This window comes from Taeniopygia guttata, chromosome 17, assembly GCF_048771995.1.
Source record: "Taeniopygia guttata chromosome 17, bTaeGut7.mat, whole genome shotgun sequence".
In the NCBI taxonomy this organism is placed as follows: domain Eukaryota; kingdom Metazoa; phylum Chordata; class Aves; order Passeriformes; family Estrildidae; genus Taeniopygia; species Taeniopygia guttata.
This window is the reverse complement of record NC_133042.1, coordinates 10,458,300-10,475,397: the sequence shown is the minus strand read 5'-3', so window position 1 is coordinate 10,475,397 and position 17,098 is coordinate 10,458,300. Positions and strand designations below refer to the sequence as shown.

At 45.0% G+C, this 17,098-nt stretch overlaps 1 protein-coding gene and 2 non-coding genes across 5 annotated transcripts in view; 1 reads left to right on the top strand and 2 right to left on the bottom strand.

The window, feature by feature from the left end:
- Nucleotides 1-17,098, top strand: part of NR6A1 (nuclear receptor subfamily 6 group A member 1) — a 72,448-nt gene that overhangs the window by 3,349 nt on the left and 52,001 nt on the right. For 2 of the 3 annotated variants that reach the window (XM_030286507.4, XM_030286506.4), the window contains exon 2: nt 9,187-9,246. The exons of the other annotated variant lie outside the window; for it this stretch is intronic. In XM_030286507.4, coding sequence (XP_030142367.1) covers nt 9,187-9,246 — 60 coding nt within the window. The remainder of the gene's footprint in view (nt 1-9,186; nt 9,247-17,098) is intronic. 3 annotated transcript variants of the gene reach the window in all.
- MIR181B-2 (microRNA mir-181b-2) lies at nt 12,746-12,819 on the bottom strand. Its single transcript, NR_049091.1, has one exon. It is a non-coding gene; the product is annotated as a microRNA mir-181b-2 (primary transcript).
- On the bottom strand, nt 13,793-13,865 carry MIR181A-2 (microRNA mir-181a-2). The gene has a single exon (NR_049069.1). It is a non-coding gene; the product is annotated as a microRNA mir-181a-2 (primary transcript).

Here is a 17,098-nt window from a genome sequence, read left to right as displayed (position 1 = left end):
GTGGTTATCACTGTGCGGAGTTAATTGAGAAAGGGAAGTTGGGGGACAAGGGGACCCTTCGAGCTTTAGCTTTGGTCTTAATTATTACAGTTCTAATTATGTAATTAGAAGACTTCCAGATTTTATGTGTTGATAAAAATGAGTCTGTACAGGTTTTGTTAGAAAGAGGCAATACTCCACGGAGAGGCTGGCTTCAGTGAAGTTCTTTATTGGTAAATGATTGCCAATAACTTATCTTGAAAGCAGTATATGCCTGGGGTATCTGAGTTCTCCCCAGCACTTCGATAAGGAGGTTTCATTTACCCAGGGTGGACCCTGCGTCCTTCAGAGAGCACAAGTTACATGTCTGCCTTCCATTGCCTAATCATCCCAGCTGAAGGCTTGTACAGGTGGTGAAATTTAGAGAAACGTCTGGTCAGTGTGAAAGATTAATTTTTTAAACCCCTTTTTTCCTTTGTAAAAAAAAAAAAAAAAAAAAAAAAAAACCAAAACCCATAAAAATCTGTCGCAGCTCTAACATCTCACACAGGCTGAGTGCAAACTGCTGTGATGTCCTTGTCTGGAAATACATCCCAGGTGAAACTTGAGAGGAAACCTTCAATGGTTTTTATGGGAACATAATCTGGATTGTGATGTGCCTTGGACAGTTCTCGTGTTGGATAAAGCCTCTGCAGTGTCTGAAGGGGCTGGTTGTGGTGGGCTCCCTGCACCCCTGAGCTGGGGATGGGCTCCTGGCAATGCAGGGTTTATTCTGGTCAGCTGCTGCTCAGCAGCCCAGGCCTTACCTGTGGGAATTGCTGCGGAGCCCTCGGGTCCCAAATCCAAGTGATTAAATGATGGCTGTCGTGGTTGTAGTAAAAATTTGTAAAGGAGCTCTGAGTCTCTGAAAGTTTTGCCAAACACCAGCTTGTCCTCCAAAAATCTCTTCGTTCAGCCCCACAGCTGTAGCTTTATGTTGTTTGGCAATACTTACAAGGAATTATTCCTAAGTATGTTGTTTCAGATGTCTTGTGAGTGCTTTTGCCAGGAGACTGTCTATCCTCTGCCTGTTTTATCAGCAATGCTGAGGAAATGCCCTTTCTGGGGTTCTTCTTACCTGCAAATTTACTGTACTCACGGTGTACAAAACTGAAGGGAGCTGAGGAAAGGTGCCAGTGTTGGGTACCAGTTTGCTGCTGTGCCAAGCCCAGGGTGTGACTGCTCAGTGCCTCCTGTTTGCTGCTGCTTTGTGAAGCTTTTCATTGCCCAGTTCAGCTTTCCTGCTTCCCTGGCACTGCCAGTTGGGCCCATCACCTTAACACTTGAGCTGACCTTTAGTATTTCACTTGGATCTACATACGGCCTCTGCTCAGTGAACTGTCCCTATCACAGGGTGATATCCATAAAAATGACACTTCCTAGTCCTGAAAAAAATCCCCAGGCCCATTGGAGACATGTGAAAAGGACACCCAGCAGGAAGAGAGGCCCATGGCCTGAAATATTCATCAATCATTTTCCTGGCACCAGGAAACCAATCAACTCTTCTAAGGGGGAGAGTGCAATCAATCACACGATGTGGGAAACAGGGATCGCCGGCCCTGCCAGAAACGTCCCTTCATGTGGACAGAAGGAAGGGGCTGTGTTGGTCCTTACTCACAAGTGGTAACTCACACCCAGCTTTTGTAAAAAGAAATCTGTGCACACCACGGGCTGTGCTGCATCGCCAGCTCCAGCCTGCACTCAGGGTTTTCTTTTCAGTAATGCTGATTTGTGTTCTTAGATTTTTTTTTTAATTTACCTCTTTTCCATAGCTGGTAGGTGAAGGGTTTCTTTCCTGTTCCCAAACCTCCATGTTCTGAAGTGGCAGGTCCAGCAGCAGCATGTTTTTATCTAGAAGACCAGAATTTTAATATTTTGCTCTTTTTTCATGAAACGACATAAGTTTGAAACAGCTTCTACTGCAAACTGGTACTGGAGAAGAAATGCACCTCTGGGTGTTTGACCTCTTCTATCTTTGGGTTATGCTAAAAGAAGTACATGTAGATTACTCAATAATTGAACTGTAGTTGTCAACATCTGTAGGATATTTTATTCTAGGATAGAGTGATTATTTGAATTCAAGTAAGAGTTCAAATAATAATTTGAAATTCAAATAAGAAATACTACAAAATATTCTAGTAAGATGCTATAAATTAGAACAAGAGACCTGATTATAGATTTTTTTTTTCTATGAAAACCTCTGCAATAGTTGCTACATAAGAAATGCCATAATTATGGCAAAATAAATGGCAGTGTTGCAGCCTTTCCTTCAGCCCAGCAGACAGTGGATCGTGCTGGGATGGTTTTTCCTGAGGAGAGTGAGATGTTTCAGGTGTGGCCATGGTCAGTGGCTGGGTGGGTGCAGGGGACCAGCCCTACCCACCACTGCCCAAGCAGAACACCACCATCTGTGGAGCACCAAAAGGAAGAATACAAATACATTTCCTGTAGCAATGTATGTAACAATTACTTTTAAATTGCAAAACTTGTAATCACATGTCTTCCAACATAGATTTTATAAAAGACAAAACTGTGCACTGTCTTTTCATGGAAATCAGCAAAACATGAACTGCTGTATATTTAAGTTAGATTAAAAGTCAATTAAGAGCAGATTGTTCTTCAGAGCAGCAGTGTATACTAAATTTAATCCAAAACTAATTTCTCATTGAAAAGATTAGGAGCCTTCTCTATAAAAATGTAGATATTTTTCTGCATTTAAGGTAATTTTCTAATACAAGTGGAGACAAATATCCAAACGTCAGGAAGGATGTTTCTATTCTGAGCAGCATTTTTCTGTCAGGCAGTTTCTGATGTGCTTTCTAAGATGCTAAGATGTGTTACCACAATTAAAAGCTATTAAGATATGTGGCATCCTGCAAAATGAGATTACAGCAGTAGGCAGATGTGGCTGGGATGAGCCCCAAAGAGAAAGGGAAGTGTTTCTGGAATTGCAAGCAGCAGGAGCTAATACGGTTTGCAAACACGGAAGACAGTAGGCAGAGGGGAAGGTGGGGAGAAAGAATCGAATTTCCCTCGATTCCTGCCTGTGTGTAATCCCTGTCCCTGGGAGGCCAAATGCTCAGTGTGAGCCTTTCACTCCAACAAAACCTGGGATGCTGCTGCCCGTGGGGTGGCAGGGACGCCCCGTGGGCTCTGATCACTGAATTTCACCAGCAAGATGCTGGAATCAATAATGGGAGGAAAAGCTGAAGTCTCAAGGACTGGGCAGTTACTGCAGGTCCAGGTGGCCTCACAAGATGAGAGCCACACCTTTCTCTGTTCCCACACTGCAGGTGTGCAGTTACTGGGGTGTTTCTAACCCGGTGCACTGCTTGGGGTCTGCAACACCTTGCCTGTGGGAATGCTGCCTAATTTGTGACATGATTTCTGCCATATTCTCTATATCATAACATGCTGTTATTTATCAGATCAGTATTAATCTGCATTGATGCTAACTCTTCAAAAAATAGCATCTGTTGTATAATATCAGTCAATTCTGGTTTTTTTAATGTAGGTAATTCCAGTGCACTCTAGATGGATTTTGCTGAAGTGGTATGCCTTATGTTGGCCAACACTTTATCTGTGATCAAAAAGTCAATAAAGAATTTCCCCAGATTTGCAGACTGATTATGCAATTGATCTTCCAATGTTGGAGTAGGGTGGGCTGCCTGGTAGGCAATACCCTAATAAACCAAAACGTCCTCCAGGTAGAGAAGATGCAAAAATCTCCCCCCAGAGGCAAAGACAGTGTGCTTGTGGGCTGGGGTGCTGCGTGCTGAGAGGCACTGGGTGTGAAACAGAGACGTGATCACCGTCTTCTGGGGCAGGCTTTTTTCTTCATCATCATAATTCTTCTAAAAAGTGTTGGTGCTTGACTGTGTTTTCCCTTTTGGTAGCCTAAAAGTCTGAAATAAGATCACATATGTCCGAGTCCCCTTTAGAGGAATGGCTGAGAGCTCCTCCGAGTCTTCCTCTTACCACGAGCTGGCTCTGGGGGCACCTTCTCCACAGCACCCCATTTTTCAGGAGCAGAGCCTGCTGAACCTCTCGGGGAAGCAGCACTGTGCCCTGTCCCAGGAATCCCAGAGGCTTCTGGAAGCCCAGCCCATAAGGTATGTGGTAGTGCTGATACCACAGCAGCACCATCTCCTTTCTGCTTTGATTGTTGTGCCTCGGGAGGCACGTCAGGAATCCTGTGACTTTTGATGGCATCAATAAATCAGATAGCATGCTGACAGAATTTTACTGGAATGTAAACAGGCATTTAAAATACAATGTTTGTAGAGAGTGTATTGAGGAATACAGTGCAGGTACATGGAAGAGTCAGCTCTGTGTAGGTTTCCTTTCAGCTCTGTTGTAAGCAAGAACTGGGATTGTGTTCCATGTAAATGAAAATAAGTAAAAATAGTTATCATGAGATGACCTTATTTCCCACTCCTCTCTGCAAACAATGTGTGTTTTCAGCGCTGAGGTGAGACAAGCTCTACCCAATGTAGGGGAAAGGGGAGGAATGTCTCTGTATAGTAAAATTTAGCTGATAAGGGATAATGAATCACCTTCAGCTCAGCTCTGCTGAGTAGTAGCTGCTCTGGGGAACTGCAGGCTGGTCAGGCCTGTCTCAGCCCCTCAGTGGGAAGGGTATGGAGCAGATCCTCCCAAAAGGCATTTCCAGGCACTTGAAGGACAGGAAGGTAATTGGGAACATTTGCTGTGGGTTTACCAAGGGGAGAGATCGTGCCTGACCAGCCTCGTTCCTCTGTGATGAAATGACTGGATCCATGGATGAGGAGGGTAATTTTGTCATTAACCTTAGCATTAGGCAGGGCTTCTGATGCAGTCTCCCACGTCATCCTAGCAGGCAGTTTGGGTGAAAACCTGAGCTGTTTTGTTCAAAGGGAATTCAAGCACTAACTGGTGGCCATTATGCTGTGCCTGTCCTTGGGAGTCAGTGTTGGGGCCAGCACTATTGAGCAATTTCATCAGCCATCCAGGTGGTGGGATGGACAAACTCCTCAGGCTTGCAGATGACAGCAGGCTGATACTCTGGAGGGCACAGCTGCTGTTCAGAAGGACCTCAGCAACCTAAAGGAAAAGGTTGATTGGAACTCCTGGGCAGAGGGACTTGGTGGCACTCCCTGAGTCAGCCCCTTCCGCTCCTTCCCACCTCGGGAATCCCTGAGTGCTCAGGGAACCCTGTGTTACCCGCACTGTGTTACCTGCACCGTGTTACCTGCACTGTGTTACCCGCACTGTGTTACCTGCACTGTGTTACCCGCACTGTGTTACCCGCACTGTGTTACCTGCCCTGTGTTACCTGCACCGTGTTACCCGCACTGTGTTACCCGCACTGTGTTACCCGCACCGTGTTACCTGCACCGTGTTACCCGCACGGTGTTACCCGCACGGTGTTACCCGCACGGTGTTACCTGCACGGTGTTACCTGCACGGTGTTACCTGCCCTGTGTTACCTGCACTGTGTTACCTGCACTGTGTTACCTGCACGGTGTTACCTGCACGGTGTTACCCGCACTGTGTTACCTGCACCGTGTTACCTGCACCGTGTTACCTGCACTGTGTTACCTGCACGGTGTTACCTGCACGGTGTTACCTGCACGGTGTTACCTGCACTGTGTTACCTGCACTGTGTTACCTGCACTGTGTTACCTGCACTGTGTTACCTGCACCGTGTTACCTGCCCTGTGTTACCTGCACCGTGTTACCTGCCCTGTGTTACCTGCCCTGTGTTACCTGCCCTGTGTTACCTGCCCTGTGTTACCTGCACGGTGTTACCTGCACGGTGTTACCTGCACTGTGTTACCTGCACTGTGTTACCCGCACTGTGTTACCCGCACTGTGTTACCCGCACTGTGTTACCCGCACTGTGTTACCCGCACTGTGTTACCTGCACGGTGTTACCTGCACGGTGTTACCTGCACGGTGTTACCTGCACGGTGTTACCTGCACCGTGTTACCTGCCCTGTGTTACCTGCACTGTGTTACCTGTTGTGTTACCTGCCGAGCTCCTCCATGCTGGGGAGGGGCACCACAGCTCATCCTCAAAGGCCGTGCTGGTCACAGGTTCAGGCTAAGTTCATTTCTAGGAGTAGCCCATATACCCCTTCAATTAGCATGAACAGGGACAAGGGCAGGCAAAGGTCAAGAGAAGTTCAAAATGGCATCATTTTTTTTGCTGGTGTTCCCAAATGTTCCTGATCCTGCAAAGCTCTCCATGCTGGCATTGCCAGTGGGTTTACCAGGCTGCTGGAAAAGCCAAAGAACAAGGCCTGGCTTGATACAAGGGAAGTTAGAAATTGAGGGGTTGAGAATAGGTTGTTGCTTAAAACAGGAGAAATTATTTATGTTATGGTGGCAAATTAGGCTGTAAAGTGAAAAACTCTTAAAAACAAATCCTGTGGTTTCAAGGGAGCTTTTTGCTCTGATTCATGCTCAGCAAATAGCGGTACCCCAATAAAGGTCATCAGCTCCATGATCTGAATTATTAATTCCTTTCATACCACTCAGGGCTTGTAAACAGTACATAATACAGGAAAACAACTGGCACTGTTCACTGAGTGGGCAGAGGAGAGGTCAAGAGGTAAATACTTGTATTGGCAGCAGCAGCTCTTCATAGCTGAGCAGACTTCTGTTCTTTTCCTCTTTTAGAGCAAACCACTCTCCAAAATCTCAGTCTGGCTGTTAGTCTGTATCTCCTCTCCCGTAGGTGAATTGTTTTTAGGAATTTTACGGATTACGTATAATTATAAAGATAAAAAGGGCTGGAGGGAAGGGTGGGGGATTATGGGTAAGAGAGCAAACCAGCATTACCATATTTCATAAACAGCTGTGTTTTCACACAGAAAGAAAATTTTAAATCCATCTATTCAAAGCCAGGTGTAGAATAAGCAGTTGTGCTTCTACGTACTTAGAAAAAAATCAAAGTGTGATTTTGAGATTAATATGTTATAAATACCATCTAGCACAAGACCAGAAATGTTGATGTATTGCTGCTGTTGGATGCCACAGCTGTGCCATGTTCCTGCGTGGGCAGGACATTGAGGGAATTCTGACCTCAGACTTGAGCAGCTGCGTGGTGGTCAGCATGGTGTCTGTGCTGGTGAACATACCACAAACAGTGAGTAAAACACATCATTTCAAGCGTGAATTGAAATTTCCAAACAGTGAACAATCTAAAATTTCAGGACTTGGGAGAATTTGCGCTGCCTCTCTGGAAACACTTCCCACTCAGAAACCTCTCTTCAGAAGGCACATGCATTATTGAGTTGCTCTTTGAATGATACTTGATAAACTATTCCAGATGCTGGCAGGTGTAGCTTACTGCCCTAAGTGCTTGGCTCTGGCAGCAGCAGCTCGAGGCCTGCCCTGTGCCATCTGGGCAGTGACCTCTGTGTGCCAGAGCAGCAGGTAACCCGCAGTGACCATCTGCCAGGCTGCCCCCAGCCCTGCTGAGTGCCAGCTTGTGCTCAGTGCTGCTCAGCACCCTCTCCAAAGAGCCTCTGCAGCCTGCACTCACTGCTTGCCTTAATTTGGATATGTGAAAGCACGTGTAGCTTTCAACAGGCAGAAGTACAAAACCCTTCCCTGAACCTCAACTGCCTGTATTACATATGAAGAAAATGTTTTTTTTTTTATTTACAAAACATGTGTAGTATATGGCTTGCTAAATTAGGGATACTATAGTATTAAGGTGGAAAATAGGAAGATGCAAAATAATTTTTCTTCTCTGAGCACATCAGAGTAATCCAGAGCCTGTTGGGAGGTCTGCAGCCAGCAGCTTTCTGAGCACTGCTGCAAGAGCCAAGCAAGATGTTAAATTAACATGTAGATGTTCTAGGCAGTAAATGCCTTGGTAATTCAGTGAGGAATAGGACAGGAACAAGCCAGGGCATTGCTGAATAAATCTGTAATTGTGTTTGTTGCTGTTCTCAGCTATGGCTGGTGTTGAACATGGTGAACTAAAGCTGCTGCTTTGAGTAGCTACACCGAGGAGGCTCGGGGTGGTATCAAAGTATGGCAGCAGGATTTAGTCAGTGTGGTGCAGTGTCTGCTCTCACGTTCTGTAAAGATGGTCTGCTGAAGTGTTTACTTTTGTTTGTGGTTTGCCTAATTAGAGCAGAACTTTGCACTTTCAGTGTAAACAGTGGTCCTCAGGGAACTGCCCGCTGCCCGAGAAGTGGGAATTGCAAGAATGTGAAAGGCAGGATTTGGGCTGGCAGCAATGCCTGGCTGTGGGCTGGAGTTCTGCTTCTGGGGCTGTGTTCTGTGGTTAGGAATGCAAACTTGTGGTGTGCATTTATTGGGTCTTAGAGCTAAACAAGAGTTACACAATATGTAATTATGTGAGACCTACCAGCATGAAAATCACGGAGATGGAGACTGAGCTGCTTGACTTGGTGTTGGTGGTGATGTGCTGAGAGGGGCTGTGGTCCTTTGAGAGAGATCAAGCCCAAAGAATGCATCTTGGCTTTACCTAATCCTGGGTTAAAACTGGCCCTGTTACTGCAAGATGGTTTTCTCCTGGTTTGAGTCCTGGAAAGGTGGATCCTTTCCAAAACACCGAGGGCAATCTGGCATTTGTTTTTGATCACGTTCTGACTTTGAGGGTTTTCACTGGCAGTCACAGGCAGGAAGTTCTGTTTCTTCTTTCAGCTGCTAGAAAATAAAGCTTTGGAGTGTCTTGTGCTTAAAGACACTTGTTTCTGATGCTGCTCCAGATCAAATTCCAGCAGCTTGCCAGCCTTTGGAAGAGGATCTCTCTTGTGATCAGGAATCTTTTGAAGGTTCACTGGCCACAGATGGGAGATCATCATGTCCTTTCATTCCATAGTAATGCTCTGCATACAGTTTAAACCTGATGTAATTTAGACTTTCTTTGTGCGGGAAGTTGCTCTGAATTGATATTCTCAAACCATCACAAGTTATAAATTACTAATATGACTGCTGAGAAAAGTAGATCTACAGATAATGTGTATGATAGAAACACCTTGAAAGGGGGAGGGTGATGCTGTTAAAATTACCTGCTCCTCAAAGCAGCTTCCTCGGGTGACTGAAGACATGCGTATTCCATTTCAGTGTAAATGAAAGTTTTCAAAGTAAAACCTTCTCAGTAACATGCACATCACATCTTTCTCATTTTCACTTTCCCATTAGCTACAGATGTGGAGCAGATGAGTTCCTCCTCTCCTGTCCTCCCTGTGAACTCCGTGGGCAGTAAGTACCCTTTTCTTGCCATGTGCGACGAGGTAGAATTTCTCATTCTGAGATAATCCAGAGATATTAATTGATACTCCATGGTAGAGACTTGGAGAAGTTTTACAGCTGATGTTTGTTCATGGAAGTGGGGATTCCCACAGCTGAGAGGTGCTGAGGTATCTCTCACTAAAGTAGCACAGACAGGTCTGTACATCACTATTTACACCAGCAGAACGCAGGCTGTGTCAGACCTGTGTCCACCAGAACTATCTCATGAGTGATAGAAACCCCTGAGGTGATATAAATTATGCTGACATGGGAGTATTTTTCTGTAGTGTGTCATTATTACACTTGAAAATCTATAGCCTGAAACTTCTCATGAAACTGAGAGCAGCTGGTGAAATCCTCCTCAATTTCAGGGTAATTCTGTGCCTGTAACTTTTTGACACTTTGAAAATCCGAACTGCTGGACACCTAAAAAAGTAGGAATTCGTAGGAATTCAGAATTCCTTCTTAACACTCCATCTAGTGGCATGTGCTTTGTGGAGGGACCAGTCGATGGGAATCCACTAGATGGCAACAGGCCCTTGTCAGACTGGTGGGACTGGGAAACCGTGTCCTTAACAGGGCTGAGAACCCCTCATTGAGAGCAACTTTTCATCTCATTGTTTGGGAACTCTGTGGATTTCTCCAATGTGGCAGACTTTTATCTGGCAGCTCATTTCAAAGTAATGCTCAGATGTTCACAACTGCTAAAAGCCTCCCAGAGCCAGGACATGGTTCTTCCCACGTGCCTTTGTGCTTGATGGACTTGCACTTACTGTTACTGGAGAACTGTGGTTCCTGTGTGATGGGAGTGGAAATCTGGTTCCTTCCTTTATAGTGAGAACAGCCCTGTGGAGTGCATGCAAGGCTCCCAGTTGTGAACATGTGTGCAGTTATTTGCCTGTTCATTAATAAAACACATCTTTGTTGGTATCTAGCTAGGTTTTCATGCAGTTTATCACTTTTATATGGAAACAGGTAATTTCAAATGCTATGTAGAGTAATTTGTCATCTAGAGACATGTATAGTTCATGATGATATACTGGCTAATACTCTGTTGAACCTTTGTGGCCTGATATAGCTCATGTTTACTCTTGTGCATTGACAGGTATTAAAACATAACTAAATTTTCCACAGTATTCTCCCAGCAGAATGTATCTGCAGGAAAAGGGCAGGGCTGTCCAGCATGAGCTGACTGACCCTCTTTCCCCCTTAAATAACTGTATGTTATTGCCAGTGTGCATTTGTCTAGCTACAGCTTTCCTGTCTGTTGCCTTTTGCTAAACTGAAAAATGCTTGTCTGTTCCCTTTGAAGATATTTATATAAACTTGTGATAAACGAAATAAACCGAGCTCCTCGAGTTCTTTTGATGTTTCCCTGTCTCTGGATCACCTGGTCAGCGCTGGTGGCCACTCTGCTCAGTCACAACCCAGCCCTCACTGGCCTCCAGTGTGGGTGGATGAGCCCTGGCAGGTCCCAAACGTCCCAGCCCCAGCTGTCCCATGGCTGCAGTGGCAGCACTGAGTGTGCTGGTGCTCAGTGTCACCCTGACGTGCCCTGGGGCAGGTGGATCTGCAGGGTGGTGCCTCTGCTAGGCAGCAAACAGTTGCTGACACAAACATCTGAAGCTTCCCAAGCATGGATTTTAAAACATTCTGAACATGCCTGTCTTTCCTTAGTTTTTTTCCCTTGCTGTCTCCTTACCAAAATTAAAGCAAAAAAAAAAAAAAAAAATCAGGAGGATTTTTAAAGTAAGAACCCAAATTTTAAGCTTACTTGTGCATGCAGAGCATTTGAGAGGTGTGGAATGTGTGCTCAGGCCTTTGGCTTGTTGTGCATTGGCAAACTGGAGTAATGGCCCCTTTACTGTGATTTTCCCTGTTTATCTGAAATGTCTTATTCAGAGTAATTGCAGTGAATTATTTTCACATGTTCTCCCAGTAAAGATGAACACCTCTGTCAGGACTTCTGTATTTTCTCCTTTCATGCAGGTATACATGAAGAAAACCAGTTGGCTGAAATGTCTGTTTAAAATAACACAAAAGTGCTTTCTTGTACATCATGTAAGATGTCTCTGGAAAAAGTCCAAATCATGCACTCTCACTTCTGAATGAGTCTGCCAAGCATGCTGAAAATTTTGAGATTTCAAAGTCAGAATGTCAAACTGCATCAAAAATGAGTAATTTGTCTTGTTTTCATAATGTTAAAACAATTTGGCAGGCATGCTTTTGGGCTCTTCACTGTTACACTGCTGTGGTAAATTCCCTGTACCAAGCCACCACACTTACCTGGGCTGTGGGTGACTGAATAGGGCTCTGCTATCAGAGAAAGGGGAGATTTTCCCTAAAATTCCACTTTTGCAAAGTTCAGTCTGTTTAGTGTGTAGCTGTTGAACTTGGTGGAGCTGTTCCTTGTAAAATTGAAGAAGTTAAAGTCTTTGAGCAGAGCAAGCAGATATATTTTGAATATTCACCAGCCTGGAGTTTAGAAGTCCTTGGTGAGTTGTTCTGACTTGAGCTGTACAGAGGGACCCGTTCCTGTGGGATAGCAGCACAGCATGTCTGAACAGGCTCCTTCAGGATAATCCTGTGAGCAACTGGAGGAGCAAACAAGGCGTAAGGGAAGTGCTTGGACCCTTTACTGCCCAGGGAACTGACTGACACCGCTGCTGAGCAGAGGGACAGCCACCATCCCTGCTCTGAGCGCTGTGGGGACACCACAGGAGCCTCCTTCCTTCCCTGCCCCCAGTGTCCAGAGACAGGGGCATTTCTGGGACAGGTAGGTCATGCCAGTCACGTAGAAATACTTGGAGGGCAGCTCCAGAGGCTGCTCTTCTGCCTGCAGTGTCAGTTTGTCACGCAGAGATGTGTCTGCTCCTCCCTGCACAGCCCCAGAGCAGGAAGGTCCCTGCCTGCCCCAGGCAGCCAGCTCCAGCTCCTCACCTTTCCAGTATTACACCACAGCCCTGAAGAATGTTCTCTGCAGCAGTACCTTAAACCACTATTTCTGCTTTGCTTCCTCCCATTCTCGCCCCTGCCAATCCAAAGCCCCACAGTTCAGTCCCTTTCCATCTCTCACTGGTCACTTTGTGGGACCAGTGCTGTTCCATAGCTTGGCTCACTCAGGAGGAAGTTGAATTTCCTATTACCTGGTAATTTAATTTCCTATAACCTGGTAAAGCTGTAGGCTTATGCTTTACTGATAGATTTACCAGTTTGGTATCACTTTTATTATTATTAAAACTGAACTATTTCCTCAACTGTTCTGCTCCTTTAAAAATCCCTGTGCATTTCTTAATTAGCACTCAGATTTGCTCATGAAGGAACTGGATGAGGTGTCCTGAACATCTCTGGTGGGACAATGGCACAGCCTTACACAGGTTTGGGAGGCAGGACTTGGACAGGGCGTTTCTTTGCTGAAGATGTCACTTTTCCTGGCCCTCTGGGTGGGTGCTCCTTGGCTGGCTGGTCCGCAGTTTGCATTCATTGGTCAGTGAGTTGATAGAAATGAAAACCCACCGACAGCAATGAATGTTGATTGCAGCCATTAGATGCTGGAGATGCCACGCCACAGTGATGGTGCTGTCACTCCAGAGCAGCCCAGGACAGAATTCCCTGGCACGTGCGTTGGGTCTTTCCTTACTTCATGGATTCTTCAGCCCCTGGACAGGCACAACAAGTGCCTGCACCCTTGTGAAGGCACCCGCTGCCAGAGCCTGCAGTCCTGCTCAGCCAGCTGGGCTGGAGAAGGTTCCACGTGGCCACCACTGAGGTGCCCGGCCCTTGGCTGCTGTGCCTTGGGAAGCAGGGCTGTTTCCTTGCCCTTGGCTGCTGTGCCTTGGGAAGCAGGGCTGTTTCCTTGCCCTTGGCTGCTGTGCCTTGGGAAGCAGGGCTGTTTCCTTGCCCTTGGCTGCTGGGCCTTGGGAAGCAGGGCTGTTTCCTTGCCCTGGGCTGCTGGGCCTTGGGAAGCAGGGCTGTGTCCCTCCTGCCCGGCTGCAGGCGACAGCCTGAGCTGTGGGAGCAGCTGGACCTTCCGCCAGGGAGCCGCTCCTCGCCCGGTGAGCAGCTGCTGCAGGTTCCTGGGAGCAAATGAACTGACATTCCAAAGCTTTTTCCAGCAAAGCTCAAGTTGCCAGCCCAAATGGAAAGGTTTCCCTCCTGATCTGGCCTATATTCTGCTATTTTGAATATATACCACGCTCAGATTTGTTTCCAAGTGTCCCATATGGTGTGGATACGTTCCTGCTTTTGTGCTGCCCATACAAAACCTTCCATTGATCTCTTACACTCTGTTCTGCAGAAATGCTGCACTAGTATAAAGCTTTAATTCTTTTTTTTTTTTAAGAGAAAACAAGCATTTCTTATACACCAATTCACTTTTAGAGAAAGTAGAACTGGAAAAACTCAACCTCTGTAGCTCTTAATATAATCTGTAAATCATGACCCGCTAATGGCAACCACATGTGAAATCTCTGAAGGTTCAGGCTTTCCATTTAACAGAGGGTTTGTGATAAACCTCAAGGTACAGTCAACGGTCGATGGTTTTTTCTAGTTCTCAAACTCACCGACAGCGTTGAATGTTCACTGAAGCTATCCAAAGATGGCTGTACACATGCACTGCACACATTTTCCATGCATATGTTTTCCATAGACTGGCAGTGGAAACACTGCTGAGGACTGCACATTCTTTATTGTAAAGCCTTAAACTGCAAAGTATTTTAATTACGGAATGGAACCTTGAGGACTAATGAATTGCAGAAGTGTAACACTCTGGTTATGGATGCTGAGTTCACTTATTATTTCTTAAACTAGCTTTGGATATATCGGAGTTGCAGTAGTGGAAAAAGCCTTTCCTCTTGTGGATATGCTTGTTCTCAATAGGAGCACTAAAGAGGTTTAAAATCACTCAGTTTTCTTTATAAAAAGTTCACTTAAAAAAAACCTGAGAGTTGGGGCTCACCCACGGTGCTAAAACAACAGAAGTGAGAGACGGGGATCTACTTGGCGGAGTACATAATGTGTGTTTCCACAGCTCCTGTTCCTGCTCTTTTCCCCTAAAAAGAGGAAAAAGGAGGTTTAGTCTCTTTAAATCTCTATATTGCATCTAATTATCTCCACCTTTTCCACCTGGCTTGCATGGTTCCAGAGGGATGACATATTTGCAGTTTGTTTGTTAAAAAGTAAATCTGCTGCTGTATGTGAAGTAACTTTGCTGTGAGTGCAGTGGAGCTTAGAGTCATTGGGGATTATTTACTGCTTAAATGCTGGAAACTTGCTTTAAAATCAGAGTATTTTCTCTTGTTGTAGGGATCTAACAGTTTCTGTCTGAATATCCTGAGCTGATACATGTAATTTAACAGTAAGTGTATTGTCTAATAAAGTACTTGAAGCAATCTTGCTCCAGGAATACAGTTTGTAGCCTGCACTTAAACTGATTGATTTTAATGGTATCATTAAACATCAGCTGATACTGAAAATCAAAAGAATTCTCCAAAAATTAGTCTCACCTTTTTCTTGCCATCATTTGGAGTAGGAGCTGGTGGAAAGAACAAAGACAATTTGAATTAATCACAAGCAGTGCTCAGCCTGGAGTGTTAAGCCTCAGAAGTGTCCCAGTGTGAAGGGTGACTACATGTGGTAGGTATAACATAAATCAAGGAAACTCAGTTCAAGTCATGCATGAAATTTTGGTTTCAACAAACCAAAACAGTGTGTTTATATTTAAATGACATTATGAGAAAGGCTTTTTTCTCAATTTACTACTTCTTCCTCCTTTATCCCTCCAATGACCTTCGAGGTAGGAACTTTCATCTTCTTGTTCCACAATTTCAGAGCCTGAATTTCTTCTGTAACTTAAACTGTACATGTTATTTCTACATCCTGGCTGCACACTCCTTCCCCTTTGCAAAGTTCAAAGCTCTTCATCAGATTTTTTGGACACACTCCGAAATGATAAAATAGTTCTCTGGAAACTGTAAAGGGCAATATGTTCAAGGTACACTCCAAAAGCTATGGTCTGTACTGAACCTTCAACATACCTTCCTTTCTCTCAGACTTACTCGCCTAGGAAGCACTGAAACTAGACCTGACAGCTGCCACCTCTATTGTAATTCCTTAATTATTATTTTTTGTTGTGAAAAAAAACATGAAGTGGACCCTCCCCAGATGTTGACAGGGGTCCCTGAGGCCCAACTCTGTTCTCTGCACGAACACCTTGTAAAGTGGGAGCCCTGTAAGGCACCAGTCAGGAGGCAGTGACTGCTGAACAAGACCTTTTCTATTAATTGAAGTATTGAACATTCAGAGCACACGGGGGTTTCTTTCAAATTACAGTGAAGAATGGGTTTCTGTATGAAGAAAATGCTTTCCTCAAAATTTGCATACAAACCCTGAAACACAGTGGTTAACCTGTTTGTAAGAGGTAACTGTTCAGGACTGAGTTAATTTGGTGCACGTTTCTTGTGCTCTTTGTATTTATGGTGCCTGAACAATTCTTACACCCTAATTCAATCATTCTACTAGCTCCTCACAATAAGGCTTTTATTTAGCAGGGCAGGAATCCCAACAGCACCGCCCTAAAGTATCACTAAATAAATTTTACATATGCATCTGGTAGTAAAACAGCTTCCCTTTTCCTCCCACCCCCTGTGCTGTAGCTGTGACTCTCATGAGGGAGGTGTGTGACCCCAGTGAAGGAAACTGGGGCCAGGATTGTCCTCAGCACATGACAGAGCCTTCCTGCCTGCCCGGAGCATCCACAGAAATGCCATGTGCAAGCACATTTGCTTTGTCCTGGAACAAGCTTTAATTGTATTATAAAAATGTGTTTTCTTTGTTGAGGTAAATAACTTCAGCGGGGTAAGCATGTAAATTCCCCTTGGGGAGACAAGAGCATGGAACTGCTGCCAGTAATTTTAGTTATTGCTTTCACTGAAATTTGGGTGAGTGTTTAACTAGCAATGCCATGGCCAAACACTTCAGATTCAGCAGTCTTCTACAGTGAGCACTGGAGGTTATTTTTAACTGTCCAAAAATTCCTTGGGACTATTACTTGACAAGTCTGGGGGGCTACATAAAATTAGGGGACAAAGTCACCAATCTGTTCCCTTTGCTCTTTTAGAACACAGCGCTGTGATGATCACCCTAGAGAAAAGAGATGCAGAGCTCTTCTGGGACCTGGCAGAAATGCTGTTAGTACCAGTTTCCAGCGATTTAGGGGGGACTTATCAAGTTCTTTTGATCTCATTCTAAGTTGAGAAGCTTGCTTGTGGATGCAACATACCCTAGACTTTTGTAAGGTGTTTGACTTAATACCTAATGACAATTTAAACTGGTATGATACAAATTTGCTGTGGCAAATGTTAAAAGGATTAACAAATGACAAACGGGGAGGTCTAAATGCAATTCCAAGTGGGAACTTGATACAGTTGGCACAGCCTTAGAATTACTTGGCCACATCCTAAAGCATCCCTTTAGGCCTGGGAGAAACGCAGGATCCCATATTAGCAGGTTTGGGGTTTTTTAGACAAAGAGTGACACAGATTTGGATCTCTAGATAAATCAAGTGTAAGTGAATGCTTTGGCACAGCTGAATGCAAAGTTCTGTGTTTGGGAACAAGGAATACAGACCATGTGTGAGGATAAAGGGCTGGGCTCATGAAGCAGTGCTTGCCACGGAGATAATTAACTGCATGTGTGTGCACAATCTGACTCCTACTACTGTGCAAACAATGAAATATTGAACAGCAGCACAGGCTGGTGCATCTGCATTTAGTTCTCCTGAAACTGCTGAAAGGATGGATGCTTCAGCCAGTTCTGGCACAGG